The 13,974-nt window shown below is 44.5% G+C and overlaps 2 protein-coding genes across 2 annotated transcripts in view; one reads left to right on the top strand and one right to left on the bottom strand.

The window, feature by feature from the left end:
* LOC126564457 (elongator complex protein 3) overlaps positions 1–13,974 on the top strand; it is a 244,733-nt gene that overhangs the window by 146,659 nt on the left and 84,100 nt on the right. The window lies entirely within an intron of this gene.
* LOC126563879 (protein timeless) lies at positions 2,902–10,666 on the bottom strand. The gene is given in 13 exon segments (XM_050220665.1): positions 2,902–3,014; positions 4,134–4,367; positions 4,549–4,611; positions 5,528–5,642; positions 5,929–6,129; positions 6,212–6,833; positions 6,912–7,334; positions 7,440–7,508; positions 7,603–7,821; positions 8,458–8,599; positions 8,691–9,217; positions 9,271–9,605; positions 9,732–10,666. Coding segments are annotated over 13 exon segments (3,915 nt in total). The 5' UTR covers positions 10,603–10,666; the 3' UTR covers positions 2,902–2,920.

Here is a 13,974-nt window from a genome sequence, read left to right as displayed (position 1 = left end):
AGAAAGCTTAGAGTCGGATACTGATTAATCATTTTAAAGATTTCCATTTAACACGAGAACATCTATATTTTCTTCTATTGTTGTACAGCATCAAAAGCACCAGAAACGAGGTTCATTGAAAAGCGAAAATGCAAACTATATCAACAACCTGTCGACCCCAGATCTAGTCCCCTCGAAGAGTCATGTGTGGTTGTGTCTGGTGTAACAACCTTATTATTTATCCTTTCTTCTTCTACTACTGATCGGCCAGGTCAGCAATCTCCTCAGAGGGCTCGTTAGCAATGTTGACATCGACGATTGGTCTAATCGTGTCATCAGTCCGACCTGTGTCCCGTAGCACTCCCCTTTGCAGAAACTCCCCGTTTGTTGATTCGTTACACAAGCGGCCATTACACCACGCAAAAACTTCCAGGGATCCCCAAGTTTTTGGCAGTATTCGCCCATCCACCCGACTTACTTATCCACAGCTCGACGGGGGTTATTAGCATGTGATTTTAGATGTATACGTGACATTTGGACGCGTTCGCTGACCGACCGGCCAACCGACCTGCCGTACATCGATCGGTCACGACTTTTCAATTAGACATGGCCACCGGTCAGCTCGCCGCCTCGCTAGGGTCACAGAAGAGTTCACCGTTTGACCAACAGCAGCACCATGCACCAAACGGTGGCACTTTGTGCATTTGTGCATGCCAATTTCGTGTTGAAGTTTCAATTTCGTACACATGTTTGTTGGTGAAGTCGTTCGAACCTCCTCGAGCAGTTTGAACCAATTCTTGGCTTCACTCCAGTGTGCTTGGAAAGCGAAAGGTGGCGATCGTGCCGAAAGATGGCGAAGAAATTGCTTGTCGCGAGCGGATCAGATAGTGTGGATTTCTTTGCTTTCGGGGACGCGAGACCGGGAGTATGAGTTCGTTTTAGTGTTGTTTTCTTTCTTTGCTTTGCCGAATGACTCATGGCAATGGGTTGATTCGAGTTGCACGTGCACGTTGTCGTTAGGTTGTCGAACGAATAATTTATAGTGCTTTTAAAATTAAATTGCCTTCAAGTCAAAGTTCAACCTGAATGTGGGACATTTTAGGAAAACAAGAGAACAAATTGCTCGCAACAAGCAAAGTTAAGTTGAAACTCACGATGAAAAATACCCGATCAAAATACAAAAAAAAGAATAAAATAGAAAAACGTAAAATATAGTTGTAAAATGAGGATAAACAAGAAAATGAGAACGGAAAATAAACAGAAAACACAAAAGAACAATAAAAGGAAGGAAAATAAAGCAAAAATTTTATCATGAATTTAAAAGAGGATAAAAATGGACAACATAATAAACATAAGAAAAACATCGGAATCATTCGGATTGAAGTTCTTATTTTATTTACTCCCACTTAGTATTTTATTTACTCTCATTATTTACAAAATATACTCACCAATATCGTTTAAAGTGTTTCTCTCATTTTGAAATATCACACACAATTACTTCCACAAATAGCTACATTTATTTTGCTTTTCATTTTTAACCTGTTGTACATAAACTATAGTTAATGCACCCGGGGAACAACACTACCGTTGTTCCTGATGCAAAAAAACGTGCACTAGTAGTAAAAGCTCTTGTTACGTATTAGTATTTCCTTCCCAGGTTTTCTGTCTGTTTTTATTTTTTTACTTGTTTGATTTACTGTTTCATGTTTTACTGCCTCCTTTCTGTCTTAAAAGCGTTTTCAATTGCAGATGCTTTTCCTATTCAAAGCGTTTCACTCTCACTCTCCAACAGTGCCAATAGTGATCCTCATACACATTTCGTTGTACACGTTCCTCTTTACCCTTTTTCGTCTCTTTATCAGTTATTGTTTCAATTCATTTGTACCGTTGCAAATATATTTGTCAAGTAGCACTTTGATTGGTTCCAAGTTCGTTTAATGCAGTCTTTCTGTAATCCTTCGTGGACGCGTGTACCGGTCGTACCTTTTCGTGGCATGTTTGAAACAGAAACCAAAACCAAAGCTCAAACAGAAGAAGGAAAACATGACATAAAACGTCAATGTAGTATAGAATAACGCTTTACACCCTCTTATGTATAATGGTAACCTTATAAACCTCTGTTTTAACCCTTCAAACTGCTCAGCTCGTGCATAACTCTTTAACATCTTTTTATTTTTCAGTGAATCGTTTGACGATTTTCTAACCTTTCTTCTCGCTTGTTATCCCTCTCTCTCTCACACACACCTACATCCAACCGGGTGCGAATGTTCAATGTTTTATTTCCCGTTGAATTTAACAGCCAATCGAGAGCAACATTACATATGTGATCAACGTGAAGATAGTACATCTTTGTGTGAATGTTAGGTGTTTTTCTGGGTGTCTTTTTTACATCTATTTTACTTTCGATTGCTCCATAACAAAGCAATTAGAAATAGTCGTAGCAATACCTAGTACACTGACAAGGATCGAATGATCCAATTTTCTTAGTGGCCTCCGGAGCGCTGGTATATGTGCATCGCACTTTATCTTACTAACTTTGAACAAACACAGAAACATTGAAGCTCTATTTGCAGGCGATCTAAGCGGTATGGATTCATTAGCTGACGGATAATTTCTTTGCTTAAGGCTTTGGTTTGATATTCCTGGAAGTGGATAATTTGTCTTGCTCTGGATTAACGAGAGTTAACAGTTTGGCTACTAGGAAGTAACAGATTTAATTGGTAACATCTTGCTCTAGTGTGATTTTGCGTTTATGTGTGCGTGTGTGGATGCAGGGGAGACTTAATCTTTTTTGCACAATTAACGTACCAACAAACTTCCGACAGTAACAGCAACAAGGCGGGAAATGGTATGTAAGTAGTGTGTGTACTAGGTGCTAATGGTAACTCCTCTCTTAGATGAGTTGCTTCCATTGTTGTTGTGTTTGATGGTGAGAATTTTCTTACAAAATCGGTGGCACAATGTCGTGCTTGTCGTCTTCGTCGCTCACGTACATGCGTGTCAGATCCGAGGCGACAGAAGCGGTCTCACAGGCACTGCAGGAACCACACAGGAGCGAGAAGGGAAAATGAAAAGTTGAAAAATAACATATAATTAACCGATAATTAACTCCCTTTTTACTAGGTGCTAGAACTCAACTCGCATGCGATACAAATTTAAGGGCTTCTAACTTAATTAAGGATAAATTTATCACACGCGGGTGCCACAGCATGACACCGCACGATTCACCGTCTGGGTGGACGATGCCGTTCGTACGTTCTCTGTTCACTCCTGCTCCCCACAGTCACACTGCCGAGGGGCAATCAATTATGCCTTCCCGTGTTGCATGCAGCTAAACCTTTGCGTTCGTAAATCGTGCCAAAAAGACTGTCTCATATGCGGCTCCACTAGCTCGTCCAGTGGTTATTGGAAATAAATCACCATTAAATGAACATTTCAATTCTGCAGCACCGTACGGCGAAGACAAAAAAGCACACGGCATTTGCTTCTAGTGGCTGTAGCTGGGAGATCCCATTCTAGGCTGTACGAGCAAACGCTTGTGCCATTTGGTAAGGTGTAGGGTTTTCAGAATTATATACTCTTTGAATGAAGGAACAAATGGTGATTAGAATAAGCTACGTATTAACTTAATTCGCAAACCTGCAGAAAGAAAAGTATCGAAAAAGTCTGCAATAAAATTTTCAGACCTTCAGTCAAACTCTACTGCGAAACCCCTGCAACAAAGACACTACCATACATCAATGGTTCCAATATTACATGTGTTCCGAGTCTCCCCTGTCCAAGCGGCATAATTTGTCCACCCCAGTCAATCATTTAACAAGCTTGCATTTTGCCCATTTTACAAATCGTGTGTTACGTTGTGTGAAAGCAAAGTCATGTTAGTACTATGCCCACCACCCTTCGTAGTGACCTTACACTTCACGCGGTGTACAATGTCTCCAAACATTATGCGCTCGCATAAACCACCGTCCACAAACGACGGCGGTGACGACCGACCGTCGACAACAGTCGCTTAGTGTGGACAAATTGATTCGCACTGGAAAATTGATTGAACGCATAATTTATCCTCTCACCGGCTTCGGTCCCGTCCGGCGGTATAGCAATGTTTGAGATAGTCCACTGGTGGACAACCACTAACCAACCTGGTCACCTACCTGACGACATCGTGCTCCTCCAGCACCGGCACCTCCGAGCTATCCAAACCATCGTCTTCGTCCGCCGGCAGCTCGTCATCATCGTCATCGTTCGATTCGACGATGATGGAAAGGTCGTGCAGCATTTTGGACGGTGCGGCCGATTTTCCGCCCGTCTTCAGGGTTGCACTCGGATGGGTAGCGTTTGCCGTATCGATAACTTTTGACGGGCCGGGCAAATCCAGCTTGCGCTTGCTGTATGAGTGGAATAGTTGGAAGCATGGGCAAGCATTGTGTTAAAAAAGGAAGGTACAACTTTGGGGACGAAATCATCGCCCCGGAAGGTCGATCCTATCGGATCCGATAGGCAGCCGGATCGGATAGTACATCTGCCAGCAATTACGCTAATGAGTATTTTTCGAACGCCCAATCTTACCTCTGAGCTGCCTTATTGCGCATCACTACATCGAGCCAGTTAGTAGCGATTTGAGGGCTGAATCTGCATCCGGGAGGAGAGGGAAGAGAGGAGCGAAAGGAACGTTATCAGTCGGTGCTTGTGGTCGTCGGAAAACTTTCGCAGCTGGTACTGATTACTGAATGCTGACTCTGACGCGTGATGGATTGTGTGGTCTGGTTTCGGAAGTTTTCCCACTGCCGGATATGATGGATGATGGGTTCGGAGTTATTACGTGTTATAGGAAATGCAATAACAGACACCTGGCTCTCGACTTCATTTTCACGTGTAATCGATATCAATTTGATTCAGGTTAAAGTTTGATGAAGTTTAATTACCATCCAGACCATATCAATCCATCGTTCGCATCATCACACATGAAGAAAAAGCCAGCTGATATGAGGAGAAGCAACAGCAAGAAACGCGTTGGACACTACTGGCTTCAAAGGATGCATGCATGAACTATCGATCTACTTTCTTGTGGGTGAATTTCCTATTCGTTAGAATGAATACGTATGAGTAATCGCTATCCTAGCTTCTTAAAAAAATCAAACTCAACTGTTAACAACATACAAAATACACACTTATCTAATGAGAGTTAAAAGGAGAGAGAGAGAGAGAGTGTGTGTGGCATGAAAAACAAAACATTTACATTAAGAACGCAAGAAAAACCTAAGATGCTACTAAAATGATCGTTTTAAGCGCAGGCACGACCTAACCGTGCGCACACACGTGCACCCCCTTGATCACACGTAAAGCCGCGTAGTATCGAACGGGCGAACGAGCCTGCACGGTACAGTGCCGTTGGTGCCTGCGGTCAGAGGTTGCGCTCGCTCGTGTCCCAAATCCAACGCGGAGTTCTGAACAGGAGCCATGCGCGCACCCCTGACGCGGTCCTAAAACACATCAAACTGAAAGTAGTTAACCTGAATGGTGTGTGGTATGACTTGGCTAACTGGACCTTGATAATCCAAAGTTCTCTAACCGAGCATCGTTCGGCGGGCAAGGGTCGGCCTTAGCTTGTTTCTCCATCGAAAGCACCTTGTTGAGGTACTTGAGATCGAACTTAAGAATCGCTGTACGGGAAGAAAATAGAAAGAACAGAGAGAAAGAGCGTTGAGGAGATAGAAGCGTCGTGCGTCCGCCAGCCGGGGGTATGCAGTAAACAGAAGAAGACACAGAAGAGGAAGAGAGAAAAAACAAATTACGTTTATTGACTGGTTTGGCAATGTCCCCCGGGAAAATCTTTGGGGCAGCAAAAGTTTTTTTTTATTGTGATATGCAGAATGGAGCTATGGCTATGGCACAGGTGCTTTGGGAGTACACCTGGCAACCCAAGGTCTCCTGCTGCTGCGTACTTACATTTATCCAGCGGGCCAAGCTTAAGCGCGATGTTGTAGAGAATGTCCGCCGTCCAGAATTCGGGAATGCGCACAAACATCTTCTTCGCGTCGGCTGGCAGATGGAAGCCGAGCTTGTGAAGTAACAGTATGAACGGTTGGTAGGACAGTATCGCAAACTGGTCCTGGTTCCAGGGCACAACCGGGATTGATTTCTTTTTCACTGTAGATTGGAGAAAAGCATTTGTCCAGATGTTAGGAATTACAGCTCAAAAATGTCTTAAAATAACACTATGCATGCTTACAGATGCAATGGTAGGACACGGGCTCCATAACGACCACCCCCATATTTCCACCGACACCCGTCGTCACGTAGATGTTGCCACTCAGCAGATTCAGCTTGACGAAGCAACAGTCCAGCAAACTCTTCTGCAGCCAAGCGATCAGTTTTCCGCGATTTTCCTTCTGGAGTCGATCGCGCAACACCTGTATGTCGTCCACCGCCTTGGAGGATGACTTCGACTCACCATCCTCTGGCTTTGGCGAGTCAGCCGATGCGACGGACAATGCCGGTGTCTGGACATTGCGCTCGTAGTCCGGATTTTCTACCTTCATCAAATCATCGTACTGGATTAGTGTGATGATATTCTGCTCCAGCAGCTGCTCTATAATGGAGAGACGCGTTTTCTGCTGGTTACCATTCTCCTGGAACAGCTTCAGTATATCCGCGACGACGCATTTGCTTTGACGACACTGCACGTAGTACCAGTGCAGTGAGTCCTTTTCCTCCTGTGTCCAGGTAACGAGCAGATTGCTCGACAGCAGCTGCGTGCTAATATCCGGCAGCGTGGTGGACAGTGTCAATGGGGCCGGTTGGGGCGTGTTGATGAACTTGTGGATCACGTACTCAATTAAATCGGACCAATCCTGCATGTCGTCGAGAAGGATGTAGATTTACGCGTCACAAGAGAACAATACATTACTAACCACAAAGGTACTACTTACATCACACAGCTCGTACTCCGTCTCCCAAATCTGGGAGTACGTTTTCAGTATGCTCGGCTGAAACAGCACATTGATCTGTCCCAAATCTCCACCCACGTGGTGCATCATCGTAAAGATGCAATCGTTCACAAATGCCCCATTCTCACGGAAATCTTCCAGCAGCAAACCGTACTGGTGCATTATCTCTACCGTCGCAAATCTGCAAGCGGCACGGAAAGCGAAGCCAAACGTACACAAAGAAAAAAGAGAGAAGCAAACCAAATCGGTTAGAGTCGAGAAATGTTTCCCAAAAACGGAAAACGGCCTTCCATTTGTGGTGCAATTGTGCTAGTTTGGGCCTGTTTGTGCTAGCACAAACAGGCATCGCAAATCCTCCGTACAGCTTATCTGAAGCTGAAGCAACTTAAGCTTCTCTTTGTCCTCCTGTGGTTGCGTAGATTGGGGGAAACATTTATAAATAGAAATTTCTAAAATCCATCCAGATGATTGGCACCTAAAGCTATGGCGGGGAACGGGGATTGAACCTACCTTTGTCAGGTGGGTACTCTTCTTGTACGTATCAAGAGCTTGCAGAAACTCTCTTATCGCCGTTACAACCTACAAAAACGAAGGTACAATAGAAAGCAGGACAATGCATCCAAATAAGTATGGTTCGCCCTCTCTAAGATGCGAGTTTGTCGCGTGTGCTCACCAGATGAATTCTTCGCAAACAGGGCTTTATGTCGGTTTCCGTCGCTCTGCTAAGCTGTTCCAACTGCTCACAGAGCATCACGCCCTCGTACGTAAGGTAGCTTATAATGTCGAACGAAAGGACACTGTTGATGTGCTCCAGGTCCAGCTCAAGCTGGGTGGCAAACTTCAGGAAGTACGTTACCAGCCAGAAAAAGTGCGATGTGTCGATTTGCACTTGCTAAGTATCGAATGAGGTTACAGATGAATGAGCAAAGAGCATCATAAGTATCGTTTTTTTTCTTATTTTTTAGAGTGGAATTAAGGAATGAACCTCTTCAATAAGTTCTCCATATTTGATCTTAGAGTTAAAAATATTTTACCAAGGAACAAAATAAGCATTCATCTGTCTTGGATGAAACACTGTTCACTTTAATTAAACAATACAGTCTTGATTACACACATCGTTCAGAGTCGCCATTTTGGACTGCTTTATCTTCAATCAGGATATGATTCTATAAATCCAAAAATTGTTTAATTAAAATTGCAAAAAAATATTAACTAAAGTGTACAGTGTTCCTAAAAGAGGGTATTTCTACTGTTTAATCCTGCAATAGTAAATACAAAAATATACTATATTTTTGTATAATATGCTATACGAGCTTGTGAATATTTCATCTCATTCCTTTCCGGCAAAAAAATCCATATTTCTACAGCGCCATTGCAGCGTAGTAAATGCTTCGCAATTACAATTGCATGCTCAATGTCAAACCATGCTCTCGAGTGTGGGAGCAAGTGGTGGCACTCATATTAAATCGCACCGGAAGCATTCACCCACACACACATCAAATTAAACTTTGCTCCTGCTGGAACTTACCAGATCCGACAGTAATTGCGTGTGCAGCTCGTGCACCAGATAGCCGTATCCTTTCAGCAGAAAGTCAACCGTAAACTCTTTCAGGATGTGCGATATATCGTCGTCGGTTGGGACGTGATGCATGAGACCCTTCATGTTGATGCTGACAGGCGAGGGAGGTGTAAGAAAAAGAATGAAAGTGTGAAGAAATGGCGTAATGAAATTGGAATCGGAAATGCTTGCTCCATACTCACATGTTGCTCTTGCCCCGCTTTACCAGCTTCTTGCGGCGCAATTCTTTCTTCTCCTGCACGGACACAGGATTGCGCTGCTTGTTCGCCGCATTGAAGCGTTGCTTTTGGTTAGAGGGCGGTTTCTGATGGATCGGTTTCTGATGCGGACTATCGTCCTCGTTGCTCGAGGTGGAGATGGACTCCTTCTCCACCTGCGTACCGTAGCCACAGTCGGAGTTTTCCGACAGTGAGACTTGTATCTGCTTTTGTGTTTGCTGTGATTGTTGCTGCTGTGACTGCTGTTGTGGGGATTGCGATGTAGGTGACTTTGGAGGTGACTGTAGCTGCTGTTGTGGCTGTTGTTGCTGCTGATGCTGACACGATTGTTGTCCATTGAGCGATTTATTGCACTCTTTCATTGCTTGCACATCCTTAACCGATGTGGCCGCCGACTGTTTGCAAAAAATGCCCGACGAGCTGCTGCCACTACTCGACGCCGACGACGACTCGATACTCTTGGAGCATGGTCCACCTTTAGACTTTTTGGTCTGAAAGAAAAAGTTAATAAATTATAAACCCAGCACAGTGCACAAGAACATACAAAGTTTCGGCTAACTTCCTGCACATCGGAAGTACATGCGGTGGTCTTCTGGTGGTCGCAGAGGTTCTGCTGCTGTTGATGATGCGCGCCAGAACCGTTGCAGGAGGGTTTACCGCTCGCGTCACCACCACCATTGCAGCAGCTTCCGCAGGTCGCCCCGCCCAGGATACACCCGTCCGGCGCGTTCGCCTTCAGCGTTTGGTGGTACATCTGGTGGGATTTGATCGCCCGCGAGAGTATGATCTGGGTCGGGAAGTCGGCAATCATGCGCGCGTTGACCTGCGGCGCCTCGGACGAACATTCCTTGCTCATGGACGATGGCATTTTGCCACTGCCTAAAATGCAAATAGCGTTCATAAGTCCGGCTGGTTCAAAGTTCTGCGTTTGGTGCTGCGGCTTGTGCTGCAGTAAGGATGGCTGCTGCCCGGGAACGGTCGGCCGTTCCCGGCGTAGACATTCACCATTGTCGGACGAGTCGGACGTCGGGTCGGACGTAAGCATGGGACTGGAGTCTCCGCTGCACTGCTTCGGCGGCGACGTGTTACTCTCGTTGTCCTCTGAGCTCTCCGAAAGCGTCGACTCGAACCACAGATTCAGCAGCTTCTGGAGGGTGCTGATGTGCTGGTCCTTGTACATCAGCGCCACTAGCTGCGCCATTGTGACGCCCCAGTACGCCCGCTGCGGGCAGGACATCAGGTAGATGAGCAGCTTGTCGATGCTCTGCGTGAACAGGTTCCAGATGATTTGGTTCTGGAAGGAGGTGTTGTGGCCCGCGGTTGGGAAGCTTCCCGCGTGCGTACCAACACCGGTGCCCATCTCCGGAACGTGTAGGATGTTTCGGAGTAGCAGGAGACAGTTGTTAACGCTGTCACATTGCTGGATGGAAAGTTTGGTGTCACGCTCCAGTATTCCCTTCATGTGGTCGATCACCGCCTTGGTGGTCTTCCAGTCGACGAACGCTTCCTTGCTGGTGATGAGCAGCTTGTTCAGCTCGAAGATCGTATGCCGACCGATCTCCGATTTGGACACGAGATCGACCGGTAGCAAACATTCTACCGGTACGGTTAAGTTCACCAGCAACCGTATCGTGGTATCGATTATCTTAACATCTTTCGCGTTCACCAGCAGTGGTACGATGTCGTTCTTTACGTTCTGACCGAACCCGATCGCCCGGCGAAATGTTCGCAGGGTCGCATCCTCCACTGCCAGCTTACAGATGATCTCCTCCAGCGTTACCAGACAGTCCTCGCTGACGTGGTACACATCGTCCTCGAACGTCCCCAGCGAACCGAAGGTGCTGTTGATCTGCGGATTCGCCAGCAGCCATTCCATGCTTCAACCTAGGCTCGCTTCCGACTCCGAATTACCACCAAAGTGTTCCCTCGTGCAGGACTGACCGGGAAAACAGACGGGTATTGTGTGTTTGGGGATGGAGAAGGATAGCAGGGGATTTTTATTAATCGAAAGTAGTAGCAAATAACTAAGCAGGATAGTTGTTTTGGTACTGGCGCTTCTAGACGTTTGTTTTTAAGTGTCTTTTGAAGGATAATCTGTTTGCGTTTGCAGATTAGAGATTTGGGAGCGAGGATCTGACTGATAAAAATGAGCTTTTGTATCCATTGGTATCGCTTGCTAAAGTGACATATTTATTAGTAAAGAAAACGAAAGGAAAGAAGAAAAAGTGAAGAGAAAACAAGAACAGGACGAAATGTTTATTTATAACAAAATCAGAGCAATTCATACGATTAGTTTATAAAAGAATTAAAAAACTATCACAAAATATAACATAGTATCAAACGGAAAACGTATCGGCAGTTCAAATGCTTCACTAAACTTCCTTAATGCAGTTTATGGTGCAATAAATCGTGATTAACAATTCTCATATGGTTTTATATTTATCGTTTCAACGTTTTCGGAGGCCAAAGGGCAAATTGTAAAGGCTACGCTACCACGTTACGTTACAAACACTTACGTCACCGCGAAATTAAGCGACTGACTTGGCTTGTCCAGGATATTTATGTCATAATCTCCATGCTCACGAACCGAACGTAGACTTCAAATTAACTTTGAAGCTAGAAATTGATGAGTAACTTTGCAGATAAGAGATTGATATGGAAACCTGCGGTGCTATAACACTGACATTGTGACATAGCATCTCACCCCAGTCATCCGCATCCCAGTCTTTCTCACGCAACCTTTCTGGACAACCTTTTTGCGGGATATGAATTCTTCATCTGAATTCGAATGAGATATGCTAATCTACAAATTTACCATCGCATTCATATTTCAATTGAGTGCGAGAGACGATCGCCCTCAAAATGTCACATGGCGCATGGTTTGCGTTTGACAATCAGCGAAACGTTGGAACTGCTGATAATAGGATCGAGATATGTACATACATTCGGGACTTATCGGGAACGAACTTTTGGAGCAGCATATTGTTAACACATCCCTGTGCACCTACTACGCTCCTGGACACAAGACTGTTTGCGTGTATTTCGTGAGTGTGTTACGTTAGCGCACAGTGACCTTTTCCGGTCCTCCTTTTTACCCACTGCATCCCCGTAGGTACGTCGGTATATGAGTCAAGGAAGCACTAGAAGTATTCCCAACAAGGAAGACACCGACCGGAGCCGTCTAATCCCGTTTCAATTTCCTGTGTGTGTGCGCTTGTCTACACCAAAGGTTTCGGTACATAATCACTCCCACTCGGTGGTGGATGCAACCGAAACGTATTAACCTTCTTCCCTAACAGGGTACGGTGGCAACACACGAGCCAAGTACAGCTACGACAACGTGAGCCACCGCATACGCCACGCCACTTTCACTGCGATGGCACTAATGAGTGTGAACAAAATTATGGCACTGTTCGAGGTATTAACGGTGGAACAAAAAAGCGATTCGATATTAGGATTATTACATTCTCTGATACTGTGTGTCCATTACGGCGCAGACAGTCTAGATTGGCCACCAACGCACCAACGTTGGTGAAAATTTTCCATCCAACAAAATGTCAGCCGCGTGGTTTCTACCGACATTCCGCACCAACCGTTGAGGGTGCGCACTCTCTCGAACACGTGCGGACGCAGCCGGGGGCGAATAGTTTCCATGACTGTACTAGACATCTGTCTTATTGTTATCAATTTCTGTGGTGAAGAAGCATGAAGCAGGTGATGAAGAATATACCTTTGCAAACACAAAACTCTACACATTTTCTTGTTGGAAGTTTTCTCTCCCGGTAAGATGCTGAAGCGCTCTTGTACTACAACACAACAGTAACAAAGAAGGGAGTCACACTGGGTTGTTTGGCAAAGTTTTTCAATGTGCTGAAATTAGCCACCATCAGCCACACAGAACAGGGAGGTGGTTTCAACACGAATAATACACAATGTTCCATGAACAAGGCTTCCGCTAGAGATGGTTTTTCTAGCACTCTGTTACAACTCACAATATTAACGTGGCATACCAAAGGGAGAGCATCCAAGAAGTTCTTTTTTAAGAATACAACCAACGGGTGAGTGTACGGTTTTAACTTTTTGTGCTCTTGCGATCACGTTGTTGGATGAAAACATAGCAAGAAACAAACGGTGTGGAATTCTTTAGAAATTTTAGTAACACCCGGGATTGAAGCGTAAATAGTGCATTGTTGAGCTTAGAATATCTTTGGCCCTGTTGCAGAACTCTGGCCAGGAAAAAATACGCTTCCCAACGCAACGACAAAGGCACAATAGGAGCCAACTATACACAGGGTATGTGCTGCTATTTCAGTTTTTGTATCTGGATACTGGAGCAGAAAGGTTGAAGGTCTTCCATCACCATTCCCAGCTGCTTTCCAGTGTGAATGAGTTATTTCCATTCCGGAACTGTGCCCATCACCATGTGGCTGGACTGTGGTTGGTTGGATGGAATATTTGTTTTTTTGCCAGAACCACGATAGTATCGCGATAGCAATTCGTATTTTATTGACAGCACGGTGCATTTTTCGCATGCAAATTTCCTCTCTTCAAAATTCAATATTCTCGCGTGAATAGAAAGCTCCACTAAAACGTTGAATGCCACAGCATCGGCGTGGTTCCGATCTGTTTTACCAGCAATGTTCGAAATAGTTTTCAAAAGAACTGTATGAAAATGTCATTTCATGCAAATAAATTTAGCCCACCTTCAAGGATTTTGTAATAAAGAATTGAAAGCTTTATTCATAAAGGTCATGCTTTCAAATCATTTTTGTATAATTAGAAACGCAAATGTTGATGTATCCCAACATAAGTCCTTTCGCCGGCGGTCCTTTCAGTTTTACTTTTATGCACAATTACAATGGCAAATAGAAGCTATTCTACAACTGCTCCTTTTGACGATGATAACGCCCTCTACCGAAAATAAAAGCGCCGATACTAAGCGCACAGCAACTATCTTGTTATTTGTTATTCTAATTGCCATGACAACTAAACTTCAGCTTTACTGTTCGCAATAACTAGTAAAATGATTGTGAAAGTAAAATGTTGCTTCTGTTAGCTGTAGTCTGATGTCTGAAGATGATTACTCTCACATGTAAGTAAAATAGTAAACTGAAGCCTTAATTCCCTTTTCCCGACGGTAGCGCCACCAGCCAGAATTCTCTACCAATATTAAGCGAAATGAATGTCAAATCAAACTTTGGAGCTCTTATTCCATTTTAATATGTATTATATCCAGTAAAAGGATGTC

The sequence above is a fragment of the Anopheles maculipalpis genome, chromosome 3RL (genome assembly GCF_943734695.1).
Source record: "Anopheles maculipalpis chromosome 3RL, idAnoMacuDA_375_x, whole genome shotgun sequence".
NCBI classification, from domain to species: domain Eukaryota; kingdom Metazoa; phylum Arthropoda; class Insecta; order Diptera; family Culicidae; genus Anopheles; species Anopheles maculipalpis.
This window is presented reverse-complemented; position numbering and strand designations above follow the sequence as displayed.